Source organism: Cenococcum geophilum (assembly GCF_001692895.1).
Source record: "Cenococcum geophilum 1.58 unplaced genomic scaffold K441scaffold_6, whole genome shotgun sequence".
In the NCBI taxonomy this organism is placed as follows: Eukaryota; Fungi; Ascomycota; class Dothideomycetes; order Gloniales; family Gloniaceae; genus Cenococcum; species Cenococcum geophilum.
Window position 1 is genome coordinate 2752798 of NW_027137564.1, and position 20676 is coordinate 2773473.

The 20676-nt window shown below is 48.8% G+C and overlaps 8 protein-coding genes across 8 annotated transcripts; 5 read left to right on the top strand and 3 right to left on the bottom strand.

Moving 5' to 3' along the window:
- Positions 1 to 119: 119 nt before the first annotated feature.
- K441DRAFT_603873 (uncharacterized protein) lies at positions 120 to 1120 on the bottom strand. Its single transcript, XM_067645321.1, has 5 exons — positions 911 to 1120; positions 838 to 850; positions 701 to 787; positions 559 to 605; positions 120 to 503 (listed from the first exon to the last, which is right to left on the bottom strand). Exons 1-5 carry the CDS (start codon positions 944 to 946, stop codon positions 417 to 419), a joined length of 270 nt encoding a protein of 89 aa, XP_067508244.1. The 5' UTR covers positions 947 to 1120; the 3' UTR covers positions 120 to 416.
- Positions 1121 to 1265: 145 nt separating this feature from the next.
- Positions 1266 to 2079, top strand: K441DRAFT_603878 (60S ribosomal protein eL38). The gene is made up of 3 exons (XM_067645322.1): positions 1266 to 1360; positions 1545 to 1673; positions 1781 to 2079. The coding sequence occupies exons 1-3, from the start codon at positions 1297 to 1299 to the stop codon at positions 1831 to 1833; spliced, it is 246 nt and encodes an 81-aa protein (XP_067508245.1). The 5' UTR covers positions 1266 to 1296; the 3' UTR covers positions 1834 to 2079.
- Positions 2080 to 2132: 53 nt separating this feature from the next.
- Positions 2133 to 3347, bottom strand: K441DRAFT_684755 (Metallo-hydrolase/oxidoreductase; the record flags this gene model as incomplete). Its single annotated transcript, XM_067651816.1, has 7 exons — positions 2133 to 2202; positions 2256 to 2471; positions 2522 to 2601; positions 2662 to 2753; positions 2814 to 3091; positions 3139 to 3200; positions 3327 to 3347. The coding sequence occupies 7 exons, from the start codon at positions 3345 to 3347 to the stop codon at positions 2133 to 2135; spliced, it is 819 nt and encodes a 272-aa protein (XP_067508246.1).
- Positions 3348 to 3756: 409 nt separating this feature from the next.
- K441DRAFT_543266 (glycoside hydrolase family 47 protein) lies at positions 3757 to 6167 on the top strand (the record flags this gene model as incomplete). Its single annotated transcript, XM_067642728.1, has 4 exons — positions 3757 to 4381; positions 4465 to 5097; positions 5153 to 5847; positions 5931 to 6167. 4 exons carry the CDS (start codon positions 3757 to 3759, stop codon positions 6165 to 6167), a joined length of 2190 nt encoding a protein of 729 aa, XP_067508247.1.
- Positions 6168 to 6697: 530 nt separating this feature from the next.
- On the bottom strand, positions 6698 to 9706 carry K441DRAFT_603882 (glycoside hydrolase family 16 protein; the record flags this gene model as incomplete). The annotated part of the gene is made up of 1 exon (XM_067645323.1): positions 6698 to 9706. One exon carries the CDS (start codon positions 9704 to 9706, stop codon positions 6698 to 6700), a length of 3009 nt encoding a protein of 1002 aa, XP_067508248.1.
- Positions 9707 to 11324: 1618 nt separating this feature from the next.
- On the top strand, positions 11325 to 12916 carry K441DRAFT_542007 (glycosyltransferase family 2 protein; the record flags this gene model as incomplete). The annotated part of the gene is made up of 2 exons (XM_067642675.1): positions 11325 to 12670; positions 12727 to 12916. The coding sequence occupies 2 exons, from the start codon at positions 11325 to 11327 to the stop codon at positions 12914 to 12916; spliced, it is 1536 nt and encodes a 511-aa protein (XP_067508249.1).
- Positions 12917 to 14236: 1320 nt separating this feature from the next.
- Positions 14237 to 16158, top strand: K441DRAFT_628994 (uncharacterized protein). Its single transcript, XM_067646217.1, has 2 exons — positions 14237 to 15534; positions 15625 to 16158. The coding sequence occupies exons 1-2, from the start codon at positions 14448 to 14450 to the stop codon at positions 15840 to 15842; spliced, it is 1305 nt and encodes a 434-aa protein (XP_067508250.1). The 5' UTR covers positions 14237 to 14447; the 3' UTR covers positions 15843 to 16158.
- Positions 16159 to 17018: 860 nt separating this feature from the next.
- On the top strand, positions 17019 to 18856 carry K441DRAFT_684760 (MFS general substrate transporter; the record flags this gene model as incomplete). The annotated part of the gene is made up of 4 exons (XM_067651817.1): positions 17019 to 17326; positions 17399 to 17621; positions 17690 to 17812; positions 17867 to 18856. The coding sequence occupies 4 exons, from the start codon at positions 17019 to 17021 to the stop codon at positions 18854 to 18856; spliced, it is 1644 nt and encodes a 547-aa protein (XP_067508251.1).
- Positions 18857 to 20676: the final 1820 nt, after the last annotated feature.

Here is a 20676-nt window from a genome sequence, read left to right on the forward strand (position 1 = left end):
TACCAGTTTTTTTCCCCTGCTTTTTACTCTGGTGCTCTACTCGCGTCCTTCACGAGATCAGTCAGGCGAACTTCGAATCTTGTGTTCTTCGCCATGCCATGTCTTGATCCCACATTAAAACGTGCATAGCATTTTAGTATATGGTCTCATGACTACGATCATGGCATGAAGGGATCCGGTTCGCCAATATGTTTTGACCACTGGAATACAAAATGTCTTTCCGGGAATGACCGCTTTTACATCAATTGAGATACAGTGGTATTAAAAGAAGGTGATGACATTTTCGCGCTTCTTCACCCTGGTCTCCATAGGAATAAGTCGCATGACAGCCCTCAACGCCAAACCACCCAATTCATACTATTCACAATTTCGTCTAAGTAATAGCACCTGCTATACATAGCGGCAAAGGAGCTAAGTCAAGCTCGTGGCGGCGTCCGCATATTCGCTTTTACGCGTTCCAGAAGCTCGGCGGAGGTTGCTAGAGAGTTAGGGTGCAGGTTGCGCTGATGCAGTTAATTAGATAGAGGAACGAAAGGTATTGAACTGTGAGATGCCTACATTATTGAGCCAGCGGCGGAGTTCGGTGGAGCTCCAGTTCCCGGGGTCTGGGTTGTTATTAGTATAGAGCTGCAGATGGAATAAAAATGCTTAACGTGATTCTAAAGAACGTGAAAGTGGAAATATCGAAAGGCAAACATACCACCAGTAGGATCAGGCTCGGCGGGAAAAATGTCGCTGGGTCCCCAGATACTCCACGCAGCTACGGCGGTCACGATGGCGGCAAAGGCTAAATATGTCAGGCACTGGTTTGGAGATGAAAGAGAGGGGCGAAGGTACCGAAGAAAGGACCCTAGTGAATTAGTTTAGAATTTCATGAAGAGGGATAGGCAGAATAAACGGATGAGCATACTCGCGACTGGGTAGCGCGGTCAAGGGGAGTAGGCATGTTGGATTGCCTTTTTAGGGTATTGAGTGAAGGGGGAGGAAAGACAAAGGCGAGTGATAGGAGATGAATTTTTTAATAGGTGTCTCCAATACGCAAAGAATTTAGGTGTATAAATGGTCCTAGAAATTCAAATATTCCTGACAGGCAGAAACATCAACCAACGTTGCTGCAAGCTGTCGCCTTGAAAGTCGTCGTAACGCCCAGTCGAGGGCGTCTTTTCCGCCTCCCCCACGTCCAGCCACAAAGCGACCCGTGCGCACTCGAAGCGAATTTCCAGAACCTCTCACACAAACCCATTTTGAACTGCAGCGAGGGAAAGTTATCGACATCCCCAACACACGTCGCCCACCATGCCTTCCAAAATCTCAGATATCAAGCAATTCATCGAGATCTGCCGCCGCAAAGATGCTAAGTGTAGGTCTATGAGCTCCTATATAACCTTTTGATAAGCGAGAGTTGTTGGAAGTTGGCGTGGCACGCCGCAGAACAGCAAAGAGCAGTAATTGTTGTAGGAATCGCAACGGCAAGCTGCATATGCGAACATGACCATGCTGGAGTTATCTCGAGGCGCATTAGCTAATATATTCGTGCCTAACAGCGGCGCGGATAAAGAAGAACAAGAAGTCCAACCAGATCAAGTTCAAGGTCCGATGCCACCGATACCTCTATACCCTCGTCCTTAAGGATTCGGATAAGGCGGAAAAGCTAAAGCAGAGCTTGCCTCCAGGTATATATTGTCCCCTAGCTATGATGGAAAAGCTCGCGAAGCAATATCAACAAATGCTCGAAGAGACTTAGTGAGAACCTGGATGTTAACCGCCATTCTGGAGACAGGGCTCACCATCACCGATGTTGCGAAGAAGAATCCGAAAGGCAAGCGATCATAGACGGAACCATGGAGTGGTGATGAGTGAAGGGCTGAGGGAATGATTGTTTTGAAGTTGCCGATGTGGTCGGGGATGGGTTGCTTTCTTTTACTTCATGGCATGGCACGGCATACAGGAAACGGCAATATGAAACGTTTCCGGCGCAGCTTCGTGAGCAGAAATAAATAAGATTCTTTCATGAACACACGGAATACTCGCCCTAAGTGCATTTAACGGACTCGTGTGATATTACAACTAGTTCAGCACCCTATTGGTTTACTTTGAACTTATACTGGTCCTTACGATCTAGGTATACCACCTTAGAGCAGACACACCTTCTCAACCGCCTTCTTAAAGTCCGAGAGTGGCGGTAGGAAGACGTTGTAATCACTAATAGCACTATCAGTGCTCTTATCAACATATTACCAGAGGCAGCTGCTCGCTCATAATGAATTAGAATTGTCACGTCGGGCTGGATCAGCTGTACAAGTTCAATTCTCTGTTTTGCATCCATCGTCACCATCAACAGCGGCACTGATGGTGAAGGAATTGTTGTACCACCAAGGTGCATCAACATAAGATCGATGTGCTGGCCTTTATTGAGTTCCGGTATCTCTTTAAGTTCGTTGACCATTAACGTGTCTCCTGAGATGTAGATTCTGACTGGCTTAGTATTAACACGATTGCACTGCAGATTTGTGGGCGGCACCTATAGCCGTTCTCAAGGCTTTCGTCGTTACCAGCACTGCTGTATCCCAGTTCTACCATCCAGCCATTTGTAGGGGGAACCTTCAAGAGTTAGCCGACTTATACTCTCTTCAACGTGATCTCGAGTGTTGCTGCACGCACAGCTTTCGAAAGATCGTTTGCCACAGACAACGGCCCGGGTGGTACATGTTTCCCTGGCATCACTGTTACTTTGATCGCAGGTTTCTTCCCAGCTGTTATCGTCCCATCATTGATATATAACATCATGCTTGGAAGAAATCAAGGTCATGGACTTCGGTAAAGGACTCTTCCGGGCCTTTGGATTGCAGGCAGCTCTTTTGCATGCGGGGTTGTTATAATTGGGAGGCTACGGCGCAGAGATGCTTCGACTTTCTGATCAAAGTGATCGGCATGGTAATGGGAGAGCAGGACCGCATCCATGCGAGGAAGCTCGTGGAGGTCGATGGCTGGATTAGTGACCCTCTCTCCTATCACTCCCGGGCCTAGGTGGAAATGATCGCCTGCATGGAGGAAGTTCGGATCAGTCATGATTCGTATACCTTCCCATTCTCTACAAACAAATTAATGAAGATAAGTGGGCCATTTGGTGGGCTTTACAAGATGGTAGTAGCTGTCCCGACAAAGAATAGGCTAGTAGTTTCTCCTCCGGCGCCGGCTGGCTGGGAGGGGATGTTGGATGCTGCGCGTGGTCGCTAGTTGGCGGCTCTTCCTTTCGGGAGTCAAGGGACAGGTGCTTCATGATAGTTGAAAGAAAGCCAATCCGTGGAAGTCTACGTTGTAAACACTAAGCAGAGGCTGAGTGACATAGTGAGTAATGAATGTAGTACTATAAGGAATGCTGAATAACGTCATTGAGGGTAATGGCCGTTTTTCTTATGCAGGGTCTACTTAGAATGGACACAACAGAGCACAGAATGAATACTCCTAAGGAGTTTCTGTTGAAGGTTGGCCATAGCTGTTTGCATCTTCTTGTTTGAGGTGGTTTATAGTCCGTCATTGCAGAAGGCGGCCCCCATAGCACCTAGAAGCTGCAGGATGGAGGAGGTGTTGGCGGAGTTAAGCTCCACCCCTGTTCGCCAAGCAACGAGAACCATTTCAGGAACAACTGTCAACTAGGAAACCATCCCATGCAATAAAATATCGTCCTCATAAATACTCCCTCACTCTCCGCTCAAACGTTCTCGTGGCTCCTCTCCCCCGTACCCTTGCGGTGGCATGAACACCCGGGACCCATTCAACCTCCGCAGTGGATCGACCGCCTTCTCTATCCTCCAACAGAGTACTACACGTGCCGCTTCCTCCGCCGCCTCTTACACGCGCCAGGCCGGCCAACAAGCCCTCGAAGCCGGCAAGCAGGCCCTCGAAGACGCGGGCCTTGCCGACGGCATGTCATTTGCTGTACCACGCAACGTCCCGACCTTCAACGACCCGCAGCGCAGGTACGAAGACTCCGTCTGGGGGAGTTCGGGACGATCGCGGTATGCCGAGAATGGGCATGGGCACAGCGGCGTAGCAGAGAAGATAGGAGGGATATTTGGGGATAGCAGGAAGGGATTACCGATGTATAAGGATAAGCCATATAATTATGGTGCATCTATAAGAAGGCCAAGATGGTTTAAAAGGAAAAGAGTGATGGGTTCATTACTGTTATTGGCGTTTGGATGCTTTTATTGGTTAGGTTGGCTCTCACCAGGTGATGGACAGAAGCCAAAGAGTAAAGCTGGAAGCACTTGGGGCATATTCTCAGGACAAGAAAAGAATGTGGATTGGGAGGAGAGGAGAGAGCAAGTGAAAGATGCCTTCAAGTTAAGCTGGGAAGCTTATGAACAGCATGGCTGGGGTAGGTGTATCCTATTACTTTTCATGGGTTCTTAACATGGCTTATTTAATTTGGAACGTTTGCTAATGAGTGGCTTCCATCAGGCTATGATGAATTCCATCCTGTCTCGAAGAAGGGCCGGTATATGGCGACAAACGGTTTGGGTTGGATTATTGTGGATGCCTTGGATACTATGATGCTCATGAATCTTACGAAAGAGCTCAACCATGCCCGAGAATGGATTTCAACGAGCTTATCCTATGAGAAAGACCAGGATGTGAACACTTTCGAGACCACAATCCGCATGTTGGGAGGATTGTTATCTGCGCATTACCTGTCTCAAATTTTGCCTGCTTTTGAACCGATTGGGGGTTCTCCCGATGAGGATCTGTATTTAGAGAAGGCCAGTGATCTTGCCGACCGCTTATTAACAGCTTACGATTCGCCTTCCGGAGTTCCATATGCTAGTGTCAACCTTAAGACTCTGAAGGGCATTCCCTCGCATGCTGACGGAGGGGCCTCGTCAACTGCAGAGGCAACGAGTCTGCAATTGGAGATGAAGTACCTTGCCTTCCTAACAGGCGAAACCCATTACTGGGAGAAGGCGGAGAAAGTCATAGAGGTGGTCGACAACAACGGCGCAAAAGATGGCCTTCTACCGATTTTCATCTACGCAGATAGTGGTACTTTCAGGGGCAACGAAATTCGTCTTGGGAGTCGAGGAGATTCCTACTACGGTGAGTAATGCCGTAAATGAATGCACCGATGTGCCCGTGCTGACTTTCTTTGTAGAATACCTCATCAAACAATATCACCAAACATCGAAACAAGAGCCCATCTACCTAGACATGTGGAAAGAGGCCCTTGCTGGCGTTCGCAAACATTTGATCACCTACTCGAAGCCCTCTAATTTGACAGTCCTCGCTGAACGCCCCAGCGGGCTTGACGGTCACATCCATCCCAAAATGGATCATTTAGTGTGCTTCATACCAGGCACCATAGCGCTTGGCGCAACCGGTGGTCTCAATACCTCAGAAGCCAAGAAACTATCCACATGGGGCGCACAGCAAGAAGAAGACATGGAACTAGCAAGACAGCTGATGAAGACTTGCTGGGGCATGTATAAAGCCACCGCAACTGGTCTCGCACCTGAAATCGCACATTTCAATATATATGACCCGCCTCAGATGATGCGGCACGGCATACTCAAATCTCCTGAAACCCTTGACCCAGCAGATGACGCCGACTGGAAACAGGACTATGTCATCAAGCCTGCTGACACACACAATTTACAACGCCCGGAGACAGTTGAGAGTCTGTTCTACATGTGGCGAATCACTGGCGATGAGATGTACAGAGAGTGGGGCTGGGAGATGTTCCAAAGCTTCGTGAAGTACACGATGGTTGAAGACGGCGGCTTCAGCAGTATTGGGAATGTGAACGATATCCCACCGTCCTCGCGGGATAACATGGAGAGTTTCTGGCTTGTGAGTTAACCGCTCCCAAAACATCTTTGAAGCTGGTAGCTAGGCTTTGATACATCATGAGATACTAATGGCGTTTCACGCAGGCGGAAACCCTTAAATATTTCTACCTTCTCTTCGGCCCTAACGATGTTCTGCCACTTGATGAGATCGTACTAAACACAGAAGCACATCCATTGCCACGCTTTGATCCAAATAGAAAGCGTCTCTCCACCGGCTGGAAACGGATACCTAGGGATGCGAACGGTAATTTGATTCGAGAAGAGAAGGAGACCGGGACGCACAAAACTACTATCACTACGACAAAGGGGAGTGCTGTTTGAGGTGGCCTTGTGTTATTAATTTGTTAATGCAATCACAAACTTTGGCTGCAAATCTTGCATGGAAATGGCGTTTGAAATTCATGTTGCATCATGCTACATACTTTCTGGAGACTCTAATCACGTGTACACTGCAAGATATTAGCTGCCTTTTATGACTAATCGTTAGGGATCAATGCCAGTGGTCCCTATGACCCTACTATTACTCATTCAAACTAATTATCTTACATGGAGAATGATCTCTATTTATCTTCTCAGAACTTCCAGGCAGATAACGAAAATACATTAAATAAAACAGCCAAGACCAAACACATTAATAGACGAGAGAGACCAGAGACAATAGGAGAAAGTCAAGGAAAATGAAGCAAACACCCACCCTCCGTCCCAATCAGCCATTCCAGTTGCGCGCCACCATCTTATCTTCATCCTCTGCCTCGTCCCTGCAAGCGGCGCAATCGCACCCCATGCTACACGCCACACGCCCACCCGACGCCCGCGGAGTCCGTCCTGATACATTATATCGAGAACGCACTCTACGTCGAGAAACGACTAGAGCTCTTATTCTCGCTGCTGCTCTTGTAAATGCTGTCAGCGGAGCCGTTCTTCTCGCTCCAGTGCGACGGATTCGACTCCACGTCGCTGGCGGTGGGCGGTGGGTGAGCCTCCTCGAGAAATAGGTCCTCAGGAAAGGGAAACAGGGTCCGTCGGCGCGGCGGGCTCTTGCTGCTCGCAGTCTCCCACACTAGCGTTGTGATGTCCTTGCCCAACGCTTCAATGATGGGCGTTATGATTGGTAGAGACATGATCAGAACGCCGTAGCTCGTGAAGCCGACGATGATGACGTTGACGCCGTATGAGAAGCCGCGCGAGGCAAGGAACACGCAGAGCCAGGAACCCCAACTCCAGAAGACGAGACCGTGGAGTAGGTAGATGGTGAAGATGTGCGGGAAAACGAGGATGAGGACGCGGTTGGAGAGGAACCATTGCACTGCTGGTGATACTTCCACAATAGCTTGCATGCCGACGGCGAAGAGGAGACCGTTCAGGCGTGGCACATAGTATGCTGGATATCCGCCGTTATCAGTGGATCCAAGCGGTAGGCCGGATTGCGTATCTGGGTGGATGTTGTTTTCGTATGTTGCAAAGTTGTAGTCGGTCCAGTTAGGAGCGATATTGGCTGCGAAACCAGCGGCGACGCAACCCCAGCAGAAAATGATCAATGGATAGTAGGCTGCAGGGCGCGCGTACAACCACGGCCGATATTTGTATGTGATGTCTAGATCTGCAAGCATCAAACCAAACCACAGGTAGCTTCCCCAAGACTGGGCATACCAGTGGTTGAGAATGCAGAAAGCATAATATCCGAAGCGCTTCCACGGTGTACGAATCTCTCGGACCACGACAGCACCAAGAAGAACGAGCCACGATCCTTGGAGTTGGACAGCAATGGTCCACAAAACGCCTGTACAGTAGTTGAAGGTAATCTGAGGAACAGCGTTGGGAATGATGAAAATGAGCTCCAGGACTTCGCTGATGAAATGCCCAAAAGTAGAAAATTGGGTTACGAACGGCCATGTGGACCAGGTGATCGAGGGTAGGTACTCTAGATATTTAGTAACGCCACAATTGATTAGGAAGTATTCGAGAAGTACGACTGCTGTGATCGGGATCATGAGGCGGGGAGTACGGCGAATAGCACCGTGGGCAATGTTCTTGAGGTTGCCATCTTTAAGGTATTTGGCGACGAGGAAACGCGTTGAAGTGGTGAAGAAGACGCCAAGCCACATCTGATTCAGAATGAAAGGCGACACAATCTTTTGGACCCAGAATTCACTCCGGTAATGGATTGGTGCACCCGGAATAACGATGGCTGGGACGAAGGTAAGGCCGAAGTGCATAACCGTGACGAGGGTGGCACATATTGCCACAAGACCAGCGAGGTAGTCGATGCGTGTTCGTGGCGCTGGAGCTGCCTTGGGTGCTGGGACTTCGGATGCTTCTACGGTTGCTGTTGGCTTCTTGCTATCAGGGTCCTCCGCCTGTACTGCGATAGTTTCCTCTGAAACAAAACCAGGTTTCTCTTGCTCCTGTGCTATTCGATCTTGGAAAGACTTTGTGATGGGGAACTTTTCAACAGACGTATTGAAATTGCTTGCGTAGGGAGTAGTACCACGGCTATCCCAACGGAAAGACCCAGCGCGTGACGACTCTCCCCCGTAGATAGAAGTACCAGGTGTTACGTCGGCTCTTTCAATAATAAGATCGTCATCCATTTTCTTCCTAAAATCATGTGCAGATTTCAGATTGGGGCTTGGAAGACCAGATGCCAGAGTAGCTTCTTCAGAGTCCACCATTTCAGGTAGAGCATGTTCTGAAGTCTGCTGTACAGGGCCATGCCCGTGGCCGCTGGTGGCCTTGCTTTTCCTCCACGGTGCACGGCGAATGAACGCATGGAGCAAAAGCAAGGACGACATTGCGATACAGATCACCGAAATCCAGAGAGCAGGCATCCTCTTCACTTGACGGGGATCGGCTTGTTTCCATTGATTTGTTGCTTCCTGCGGGTAGGAAGAGGATCCACGAATAGTGATGTCGTCGGTTGAACACGCATCAGTTACTGGACACCGAGCAGCAAATTCCGTATGTTGATCTTCGGTCATTAAAGATGAGTTGAAGAACATACGGATCCAAGCGATCTTCGCCACAGAGAGCTGGGTGGGTGGACCACCCATGGAATAATCGTTACCAGTGGACCAGTGTTTGAAATAGACAGGGGCGGGGACGGATAATAGGCTTTCATCGTCCTTGTGAAGCACCGAACGAGTGCAATTGCCTCCAATGTAGAAATTGGTCTCGTCCTTCGTCCAGTCAACGCGATATTCAGTATAATCCCAAGGATTGACACTGCCATTTGCGAGAGTGTTATTGCCTAATACACTGTAGTTGCGGTTCGCAGCAGCATTGTCCGTCAGAACTGTGAAGTTGACCCCCAAATCTCGAGTGGGAAATTCTGCGTGGAGGAATGTCCCAACCCAAGCATCTTTCGGTTTGTCGGCGTTCATCACACTCAACTCCGTTACTTGAGTATCGTTGTATTGAAATATCATCGACAATGCGCTTCCACCAACTTTTTGGGCAGGTGACTGCATCAACAACCGGAAGGAACCATAGTGGATGTCACGTCTCGACGTCCGCATTCCACCTCCCACAACCAAATGGTGTGAATTTGGGGGGGAAACATATAGCTCAAGAGATGAGTCTGAGGTATTAACTTTGATGTTGGCGGCATCCGCGCCTTGACGGTACCTGCTGTTCCAGCTCTTCTCATATGCATTCGTGTACGATTGAACAACGAAGTCGTCTAGTGGTAGGCCGGTAGTTTCATTAAAATAGACAATGATGGAATCTGTAAAAAGCTCTTTGGTGAGCGCATCATAGAAACCGCAAGAACAATTCTTGCCGTCACCCCCAGTGATATCTGCTCTGACCGACGCCAGAGCAACTAAGAGAACGTAGAACGGAAACGCTGAGAAAAGAATCATGATGCCAAACGAGTGTGAAGGGAGTGTTGGGGGGGAAGAGCATACAAAAAGTGCCTCGGCGCTATACTTTTCCTTGGTGGTACTGAATGGATTTGCATGCGTAAACCACCTGAAGGAGAGTTTTTGACAGACGCCCAAAGCTTGGATGGCGACGTTGGAAACAAGGAAGAGAAACGGTAGCGAGGTCTTCGGAAATTCAACGCAGGCAGATCTGTATGAAAAAATCACTGGACCGGACTATGGAGCCGTGGCATGGTTGGAAAGCCGGGGTGATTGTAATGGCTGGCAAGCCGGGGTGACTGTAAAAGGGCATAAGCTGCAGATGATTACCTTAATAGACTACTCCTAGGCTGTTAACCGGATAGCATTGCAACAATTATCAATTACTAGACTTGTACAGTGCGATGACGGCACGTTTGCTCCATGTATAGAGCTGATGCCCGTGTTGGCCGACGTGAACGGAGAGGTTACTCTGGCGCTGGCCTGCAGTTGGCCCATGAGACCCTGGTAGGCTAGTATTTGGCTTTGAAGTGGCTCTGAAACATTCCGCCGCAAACTAAGGACGAAAAGGAAAAGAAGGTAAAAGCAGTGTGAGGCTTCGCTAGCTACAGCAGGATGCGCTATGATCTGCATGGCGTGACGCCTGGGAGCTAGTGAGTGCCGTGGGTGCTCGTGGGTGGCGGGATGCAGGCCAAAGCCCCTGACGCTCATCCTGTTCCTAGCGCTCCTGCGAGATCCACTCGTGGCTTGTGCCGAAAATCTTTGTTGGAACCTCTTGCCCAGCCCTGATCACCACGTTTCCCCAACACCAACTCAGCGATAAGATATGCTTGCCTGGCTGCACCAACCTTGTATGGCTCTGCACGCGCGGGTCGCAAATCCAATATTCCCCGGCTTGAGAGCCCCATTCGTCATAATGCCGACGAATCGCAAGAAATACGTTCTAGCACAGAATATCTCGAAGGCGTATGCAGGCCAACGTCTGCGTTTCTAAATTTATATTGACAGAGACATCGTGTGGAACGCTGGAGCGGCGACAAGTCCTTGCGGCCCTGGGTACATCTGGGCCCCCAAATTGAACCGTCACTTATCAGTGCGTCATGATCGAAAGGGTAGGCGCCTCCAATGACACAGTGGTAGGTCTATTCATGTAGCAAGTGCCGAGTGCCCCCACAGACATGGGATGAGTGATGGAGCGTCTTGAGCCTCACAGGATCGGCGGCTCATCGATGTGCGGAAATTCGATTTATTTCGGAAGTTCTGATAGGGGCGCTGATCGCATGCATTGCATATGCATACCCATACTCCCTCCCTTCTGGGAAGCTAAATTTCTCAATATTCTGCAAGAATCTGACGGCTTACACGAACTCGAGTTCTGTCCGTCTCTTCCTTTTCTATCCTTGTCACTCTTTCAGGGTATTTTTTTCTGGTGGGTTGCAGGGTTGATATTCTTCTTCAAATGCGATCCATCTACGCCATTTGAACTTCTTCACCAATCTTTACGGTCACGGCCATCACTCATTTCCGGACCAGTCAGTCGTTTTCAAAAATCCACTCGTTAGATCCCCCAGATACGTCCATAGCAGTTAATAATTCATTCGTTATCTCCACCGTCAGAATGGCAGAATCAAAGGATTTCACTATCACCATTCCGGAAGACGCTCACTACACACAGTTCGACAGCCCAGCAACTCCGGAAAAGAAGGTTCGACGATCCCTTTTACCGGAAGATGCAATTGAAAAGACCTCAGCTTTCATCACGGAGTGGACCCCATTCCTGCTCGTCGCATCTTACTACGTTTTTTCAACATGTCTGTACATGTACTGCAGCGATGGCCTCATCGCAATTTTCTGGTTTATATACATGACAACCAACTTCTACATCGCAGGAGCAACTGTTCTTGAGGCTTTTATGAGTATCACTCCTTGCAGAGAGGCTAGGAAGGTCGTGACCAAGGCGGACGAGAAAGGCTGGGTATTCCCAACCCCCGACGACAAGCTCTTGATCCTTGACCTCCTTATTGTGGCCTACCTCCCTAATGAAAAGGACATTATCATGGACCGCGCGATCTATGCACTCGAACAAATTGTTTACCCAAGGGACAAGATCCGAATCAACATCTTGTACAACACTCCTAAGCCAATAGAGCCGCTGGAGACGGAATTGCACCAACTCACCCAGCGGTATCCCCATGCGAGAGTTATCAAAGTGCCTGGATCCACTTCAAAGGCAGACAATCTCAACTACTTCTTTACGCTTAATACCGGATCTGACCTCATCGCAATCTACGACTGTGATCATTATCCGCATCCAAATGGTCCCCGATGGGCAGCCGAGAGGTTCATGGCAGATGAAGAAATTGATATTGTTCAAGGTCGATGCATTGTCTTCAACTCCAACGACTCGTTCCTAACCAGCATGATTGCGGTCGAATTTGACAAGATCTATGCAGTCTCACATCCAGGTCGAGCAACTATGTGGGGATTCGGACTTTTCTGTGGTTCTAACGGCTATTGGAGGTCCTCACTTCTTCGCGATCTCAAGATGGATGGCAGCATGCTCACAGAAGACATTGATTCTGCCCTAAGAGCCGTTTCCAAGGGTGCGAAAACGGTACACGACTTGAATGTCACTTCCTACGAACTGGCTCCTACGACATTCCCCGCCTTCTGGAAGCAACGCCTACGGTGGGCCCAGGGATGGGCTCAAGCAAGTGTGAAACACCTCAAGCTAGTGTTCAACAAGCCACAGAACCAACTTCACGACAAGGATAGCCGAAGCTTTACCACTCGATTCGGTCTTTTATCTCTTCTCCTGATTCGCGAGATGAGCTACTACTTGGTCACTCAGTACACGTGCTTAGTTTTGAGTTTCGTCATTGTAAAATTCCCGAAGTCAGGCAGTGAGTTGTTCAAGCTGGTCTATTTTCAGTATCCTGTGTCGCAATGGCTGTTCATTATCAGGTTTGTCCCACCGCTCTACCACTAATACTGTTCATGGCTAATGGTATGCAACGCAGTATTGTGTGTCTTCTCGCGACGTTGTGGATCACGAATCAGGTCAAATCGGAATTTATTTCGCGGTGGATGATTATTGTATTCTCAATTCAGTACCCCTTTTATTTGGTTCTTTCTGCCACGATAGGCCTGTACGGTCATGCAAGGCAAATCGTGAAATACACTTCGTGGAATCCTACGGCACGAAAATAGTGTGGATTTTCCGGTCGTGTTCTCACTTTGTCACTCATCGCATGGTATCGTCATCGTCGCACAGGGTCAAGCTTTACTGTATAATCTAATGTAATTGCAACAATCTAGAGATAGAGTTCCTGGCTTAATCCATGGCCTGTACAAATCAGTCATAGAAATGAAGCGCTTCAGCCCATGTAATTAGCTCAATAGACAATCCGCTCCGAAACGGAATTAGGAGCGCTTCAGCAACAAAGTTTATTATCTCACGACAATCATTAACTCAAACAACACTACTTCTGTGACTTCCACCAGGTTACACCACGATTCACAGCGCACTATAGGTGCTTCATAGGGTCCTACCTGAATGGTATGTGATGTTGCAAATCAATGAAGTGAAATTCCGCATTTGTTGCGAAGGTTGGATTTGCCAAGAGGAGCCCCACAATAAAAACCGGGCGTCCGCCCTTGACTCAGATAACGACAGATGTTATCTACCTCATTAAGCATAGTTGGTAGGCATAGATACGCTGTGGGGAGTTCCGTGCAGAAAAATTATTTCCCCTGAAGATCACAAGGATTTAGTTTGGATCTGATGGATCTACGGTCAGGGCATACATTCTAATTCTGATGTCATATCGGATCGGAGAGTAACATAATTGCGAGCAAAGCATCCCTGCGGCACATACATCTGAGGCTGACCACCGGACGGCACATTTCAGCTCAAAATAAGACCCACTGTCTGATAATGGTATGCAATTTATAGCGATATGCAACGCTAGACGTTAGTATTGGCCTCCCACTACCGGGGAGCTGGTTGTGGCGTCCAGCGGATGCCGGGAGCTACCATACGGCGGTTCTCAGGGTACAGCTTGTGCGAGCTACGGTGTCCCCCCTGTGTGCGCGCGCGGCTGCCATCAAATTTCGCTAACTTCAAGTTTAACTCTAAGTTTAACTCTTGCGATTAAGCTTAAAAATCAAAGACTTTACCTTTCTTGCCTATGCGCAGCCGTCTCCCAAGTGCACAGTATCTACGCTAGATGATGCATTTGGCTATTTATTAGCGAAATCAGATGCCCGCGGCGCGCACAGGGGGGGAAGGTGTTCCCGCTCAACGCCACAGCATCAACTAGATCACATCAACTAGATTAGCATCAACTCAGCATCATATCCACGTCAACCCTACCACCACGCCCAGATGCCCCATCATGGTCACCCTTGCAACGATTCCCGCGTCGCGCCACACACACGCCGTCATCTCTTGACTCGTAGTATGCAGACGCTATCTTTGGGACAACCCCTTGTGTGACATACTAAAACGTTCCTTCGGGGTGATTTTTACTCGTCGTCAGAGGCGTCGATCTCGGCTCCACCGTTCATCACCGATATTTCAACTTTGCGCTTGATTGCGGGACGCCATGAATTCGCCTCTGGCACGGGTGCAAGCAGGGCGTGTTACTTGCCTGGCCCTGGTGCCTTCCGTTGTAAATTCGGGATACTGCAGATAAAGAGACTCCCAAGCTGTGGGTAAATCAGGAACGACAGCAACACAATGGGTTTCCAACTACCTTCGTCCCTTTTGCCCGCTCGTCGCCCTTCTTCATTCTCAGGGCAAGATTATCTTATAGGCCTTCGGGGCCTCCTTGTTATCGAATCATTTCTTTGGTGTTTTCTGCAAGTATTCGTTCCCACCACCGTTGCTGGTTCTGCGAATTCCCATGGACCGTTATATCAGGTCATCCTCCGCAAGACCCTCTCTGTCCTTTTCTGGAATGAAGCTCTGATTTATTCATTCTTTATCTTCCTCTCCGCTCGATTAGTATGCCTCCCATTTCTAAAAGACAGTACCCCTGGTACTGTTATGAGCTCCGTCTTCCGCCGCTGCATTCGACTATGGTTCCCAACTGCAGTTGCGTTCTCCATAGCGACACTTATCTTCTCTCAACAAGGCGTAGCCTACATCGATGACTTTAAGGCGCATACGGGCAACGCGACGATTCAGACGCCGAGAAAAATACCAAGTTTTCTGAACTTCTTTAACTCTCTTTTCGAAATCTTCTGGATAACGAAAAACACAGCCTCTCAAGCTGCCAACACGGCATTTCCATCACAAACCCTCTGGATGGTGAACATCCTTTTTGAACAAGGCTACACTGTTTACATGACCATGGTCATAATTCCCTATACACGTAACTCTTGGCGTGTTAAGGCTCTCATTTGCTTTATCCTCACAGCCTGGTGGGTTCAGTCTTGGGCATGGTATTCCATCTCTGGATTGCTCCTCGCCGACGCCCTAACGAACATGGGCTTCAGAGAGAAATCTCGACGCGGCATGAGTATAACTCGGAATGTGCAGTTCCCATTATGGATTCTTTATGCTGCACTAATGTTCGCTGGCCTCATAATGCAATATATCTGGACAGCTTGGAGGCCACAGTACGCTGACAACGAACTTAAGGGGCATACTGGATTGTACAATTCCGGCAGTTTGAACTCTGGATTTGACCTGAATCAGCCTCAAGCAAGAGATGACAACTATCTCATCATTCTTGGCTTTTTCCTCTTGCTAGAGCATTATGAGTGGATTCAAATGCTCTTCAAAAACCCACTTTTCTTGTACCTTGGTCGGAGGTCATTCAGTAAGTATTTACAATTTTTCATGCATCTCCTTAGCTTGAAGACCAAATACTCGCACACAAATGGTGGCTAACACATTTCCATCCTTACAGGTTACTTCCTTGTCCAGAGTCTCATCATCTACACTGCTGGTATTAAGGTCTTCATGCATCTCCGCGTCACCAAGAATTGGCCACTCGAACCCTCTGCTTTTATCTGTCTTATTGTCTGTCTTCCAACTGTCGTGCTGAGCTCGGAGATATTTTATAGAGTGGTGGACTATCCGGCGATTGCTATTGCACGCTTTGCACTTGATTGGATTCGCAAATGATGGACAACAGATTCGGTGTAACGGCCTAAGCTTAGTCACTGCCAGGACTTGTCACCAACTTTCTTGAAGCTCTCCTTTCCGATAAATCGGATTATTCACGTGGGCTTCGGCCAGTTAGACTACTCAGAACACTCTCCAACAGGGCCGTGGTCACTATGAGCAGGATCCTTAAGACTTCGGCCACCCGTATGTTCGAAGGCCACTTACATCGTTCTGCGGAGAACCCTGTAAATTCCCTATCTTTGCTTTCGATATATTTTTAATAGACTTCCGACTTACTGACAGCAATGCTTGTCTTGTCCGGAGCCAGTAGGAGACTTCAAGTCTTCAAACTTGTTGAGACGCTTGTGTCATTTCTACGTTTACTGAGGCGCATGCTCAGCCAATGCTTTATGTGTTTAATTGAGAAGCCATGCTCACAAATAAACAGATTCTTTGAACTACAACTCAACACCAGGACAACCCAAAACAGGCAGTTAGATCCTCACTCAACGTTTCCTCAAACGTCAAAACTATCTAAGTATCTGGCAACGGCCTGCGCCCGCATGCAAAGTATCAGATTACTGACTAGCGTAGAGCGGAATAAACATGAGATGCTCTATGAGGAAGAAGCTATGGAGCTCGATCGCCCCTGAAGATATCTATAATGTGGCCCGTGCAATGTCACGTGCACATTGCGGAGCTCAAAGAGACTGCCCAAGTACCCCCCTACCAACGCAAAGCAACAATGTATTCGCATTGACAAGCCTCGCGGGCGGCTTTTTACCACGTTGTGTCTCGACACGTGCAAATTCAAAGTCGCCCTTAACCCTGTGGAACACCTCGGCTCTTATCACTATCAGCTTACCCCCACTTTCTCACCACTTTAAAAATTGCCCCTTGTGTGCTCCAATGCCCCGATCTGTAGATTTGGAAATTAATGAGCAGTATCAACTATTTCTATTCTAGTCCATTGTTTGGTTGGCACAATATTCTTGTAACCATGTAACATCAATGTGTCTTACTGCGGCCCCACACCCATGCGGAAAGGCCTATCAATGCACTCTTGTCACGTCGATCGTTTCTTGGAGAGCATAGAAATTTCTATATGGCCGCCTAGCCCTTCACTGCGTCCATGATGCCTTCCCAATATCCCCTCAATTCAATCTTCTACACTCTGCCTTATTAACTGACACAATGTCTGATCCTCTCCATCATGACGGCCACCAGCCCATCCCAGGCACTGTCCACCTCGTCGACCTTGAAGGCACAATGCGCGCGAAACACGCACGTAGCGGCCAGAAAGACATTGTCCTTGTCCCGGCCCCTTCGAGTGACCCAGACGACCCGCTGAATTGGTCGCCGCGCCGCAAAGCGCTATCGACAGCATGCATGTGTGTGTATACGCTCATGGTGGGCATCGCGTCGGCTGCGATATACTCAATCCTGGTACCGATTTCAGAAGACACGGGACTCACGCTTGGGGACTTAAATTCGGGAACTGGGTGAGTAGGGAGAAGTTCCGTTTGAGATCATTGCTGTAATAGTGAAATGCTAATATATTCCATATGGCTTAGCTATATGTTTTTGTTCTTCGGCTTAGGGTGTCTGGTATGGCAGCCGTTGGCGCTGCAGTACGGAAAACGCCCAGTGTATTTGTTTACCATATTGGCCACGATGGCGATTCAGCTGTGGGCGCCGTATACCAAGAGTAATGGACAGTGGATTGCGAATAAGATCTTGCAGGGTTTTTTTGGGGCGCCGATTGAGAGCCTTTGCGAGATTAGCGTGACGGATATTGTGAGTACCCTGTATTTATATCACTTACCATAAAATAAATATAGACGAACTGCTAACATTAATATCAGTACTTCACTCACGAGAGAGGGACATATATTGCATTATATGGCCTATTACTCGCCGGAAGCAATTTCCTAGCTCCTGTCTTTGCCGGCTTTATAAATGACGGTCAAGGATGGCAATGGGTGTTGGTGAGCTAAAATCCCAGCCACGATCTGAAAGCCTTAACTGATTGCCTGTTCTAGTATTGGTGTGCAATTTTTTGTGGGATCGGCTTCGTCTTCCTCTTCTTCTTTATGGAAGAGACAAACTACTTCCGCAACACAGTCGGTACTCCGTCTTCAACCCCAGGAACTTCAACTCCAACCCCAACATCTCCTCAAGATGCCAGAAAGGCCACATCAGAATCAAACATTGCTCTTGAGTCCGGCATCAGTCCCGGCCTTCCCCCCAAACCTCGCAAAACCTATCTCAATAAACTAAAGCTCTTCCAAAGCGCCGATCTTCACAAACCCAACGAGCTCAAAGGCATGGCCCTCCGACCCCTCATCTTCCTCTCTTTCCCTGTAATCTTCTACGCCGGCTTCAGCTACGGCAGCAATCTCGTCTGGTTCAACGTGCTAAACGCCACCTCTTCTCTCATCCTGTCCGGCACGTACAACTTCAGCGCCAGCATGGTCGGCCTAAGCTACATCTCCCCCCTGGTCGGCGTTGCCATCGGCTGTTTCTACACCGGCGTGCTAGGCGACAAGTTCGTTGTACGAAAAGCACGCCGCAACGGCGGGATCCTGGAACCAGAGCACCGACTCTGGCTGTTCGCACCATCGCTGCTGCTCATCCCCGGCGGACTGATCCTCTGGGGCGTGGGAGCCGCGCACCACGTGCACTGGTTTGGGTGCGTGTTCGCGATGGGGGTCGTTTCGCTGACCAACATCATCGGGCTGCAGCTGTCCGTCAGCTACTGCATCGATTCGTACCGCGCGCTGAGCGGCGAGGCTATGGTCACGGTTATCCTCGTGCGCAATACGATGAGCTTTGCTGTCGGCTACGGTATCACGCCGTGGGTTGATGGCATGGGGCTGCAGAATGCGTTTATCCTGGCAGCGTTTGTGGGACTAGCGCAGTGTGCGACAGTTTGGCTGATGGTGAAGTGGGGGAAGGAGTTTAGGAGGAGGAGCGTTGGGAGATACGCCAAGTATGTGGAGGAGATGGCTAAGAGTGGAATGATTCATTGATGAGGGATAAATGGAAGACTCTGACGATGGAATAGCGTCAAGTACAAACGATAATTCGATGCTCACGCTCCATCTAGATCTTACCGAGAATACATTGCCTTCTTACAAGAACACAACAAGGAATTTGAATGGTTTCGTAAGTTCTTCACGAGAGAGACCAAAACTCCTACGAGCTACGGACTACTATTGGATAGCATTGATGGAAAGATTATTCGTCAAAAAGTCAATCGCAAATCCCTCCAAGCCAGCCCAAAGGTGTTTCGGCAAGAATCATTGTGTTCTCTCACGGGGATGTCTGGAATATTGATAGGGGGGTATCCTCGACCACATTTCTTATGTCCTAGACCTGATCCAGTCTCCCTATGGCACCATTTAGACCACGATTTCAGCCATCTCCATCCAGACCCTGTAATCTTTGCAACCAGTACGTATTCCCCATTCGAATATACTTCTCTGTGCTAATCAGTTTCTACAACAGTCCTGCTCTTTGGTGGGGTCTCGGGAGGAAGGTATCAACCTCATTCCGGGTTCGATGGCAACCGCAGCATGCATCTACTTTCGAAAGGGAAAGGGAAGACTGCCGCTGGCACGACGGACCAGCACTACAAATCAATGCTGAAATCTTTGTCTCCAGAGAAAGTACTTGCAGCAGACCGCAACCCCATCTAGTTCATCCACCCCTACATCTACCTCCTCTACGAACCCTCGACATGACAGACCCAGCCTCGCCAAACTCTGGGACACCCACCCGCACGTCGAAAAAGCCGAGCTCTTCAGCCGTGCCGGAGGGGCGGAGGGCGTTTACAGTGCCTGAAGGGGCGTTTAGGCGGCCGGAGGGAAAGTGGGGCCTTGGGCGGGGTTTTGAGCGGAGGAGTTGAGGAGGGCATCCCTGTTTACTAGGAGGAATGGGTGGTGGGAGGGGTATTTTTGGAGACAGTGGAGTGGACGGAGGCAGCGGGAAGTGGCTAAGAGATAAGGGGGGTGAAGATGTTTAGGCTTTCTCAGATAGTATTTAATGCTACCCCATGCGCTGGGGAAAGGCGCTTCGCTCTACATGAGGGGTCATTTCTTAAGTTGTAAATATGCCATTTGTATGCCGTGTGAGTTGTGCACGAGCTCTGGAAGTCATTCACAACTCGATATATAAACGACCTCTATTTCTCTAAAGCGGTGATCTTATTGGACTGGGCTGGAGTGGATTTGATCCCCAAATCCACTCCATACGCTGAGAAGGTGGTGGAGCTCCAGGACTCCAATATGGCTCCAGATCAAATACATACTATAAATAGTAAGTCTTGGCAGAAGGTAAGGGAAAGGTAGGGAAGGAAGTACGTACTAAATTAACCTCAAACCACAAAGCTTCCATATAAGAAGCTTCGTAATCTTCTACCTTAATCACCTCGTTAAAGGCAGCACATGCGCCCCCATCATGACTCTATAACCACTGGCTCACGCGGCCCACCTGGCTCCCCCGGCCTACTGGCTCCCTCGGAGGTGCCCCGCCACAGCATCTGCTATTGCCTTTTGAATTAATTAATTTTAGGGCAAGGATAGCGTCGTTAGATAGTAGAGGTAGGCGTACTAAGAGAAATCATTCTATCGTGAAGTAGGAAAGTTAAATATCCCTTAACGCGGTGGAATTCGTCCTCCAATCCACCAATCAGAAGGCTCAATCCAAATCCACATCGAACTTGAATCCACACTAGAGCTCCAAATAGACCCCAGTCCAATTAGATCACTGGGGAAGATCTTTATTCTCGTAATGCAATAGATTCACTAAGGCGATCCTCATCAAGGCCGTTCAGCTGGCTGTGGGTTGT

Bases quoted from the DNA above. Each gene is read 5' to 3' on its own strand.
- K441DRAFT_603878 (XM_067645322.1), top strand. From the start codon at position 1,297: ATGCCTTCCAAAATCTCAGATATCAAGCAATTCATCGAGATCTGCCGC. The intron at 1,361-1,544 runs GTAGGTCTATGA...CGTGCCTAACAG, and splicing joins CCGCCGCAAAGATGCTAAGT to CGGCGCGGATAAAGAAGAAC. The intron at 1,674-1,780 runs GTATATATTGTC...TTCTGGAGACAG, and splicing joins AAAGCAGAGCTTGCCTCCAG to GGCTCACCATCACCGATGTT.
- K441DRAFT_628994 (XM_067646217.1), top strand. From the start codon at position 14,448: ATGGGTTTCCAACTACCTTCGTCCCTTTTGCCCGCTCGTCGCCCTTCT. The intron at 15,535-15,624 runs GTAAGTATTTAC...CCATCCTTACAG, and splicing joins CCTTGGTCGGAGGTCATTCA to GTTACTTCCTTGTCCAGAGT.
- K441DRAFT_603873 (XM_067645321.1), bottom strand. From the start codon at position 946: ATGCCTACTCCCCTTGACCGCGCTACCCAGTCGCGA. The intron at 606-700 runs GTATGTTTGCCT...ATAACAACCCAG, and splicing joins CGAGCCTGATCCTACTGGTG to ACCCCGGGAACTGGAGCTCC. The intron at 504-558 runs GTAGGCATCTCA...TAACTGCATCAG, and splicing joins TCCGCCGCTGGCTCAATAAT to CGCAACCTGCACCCTAACTC.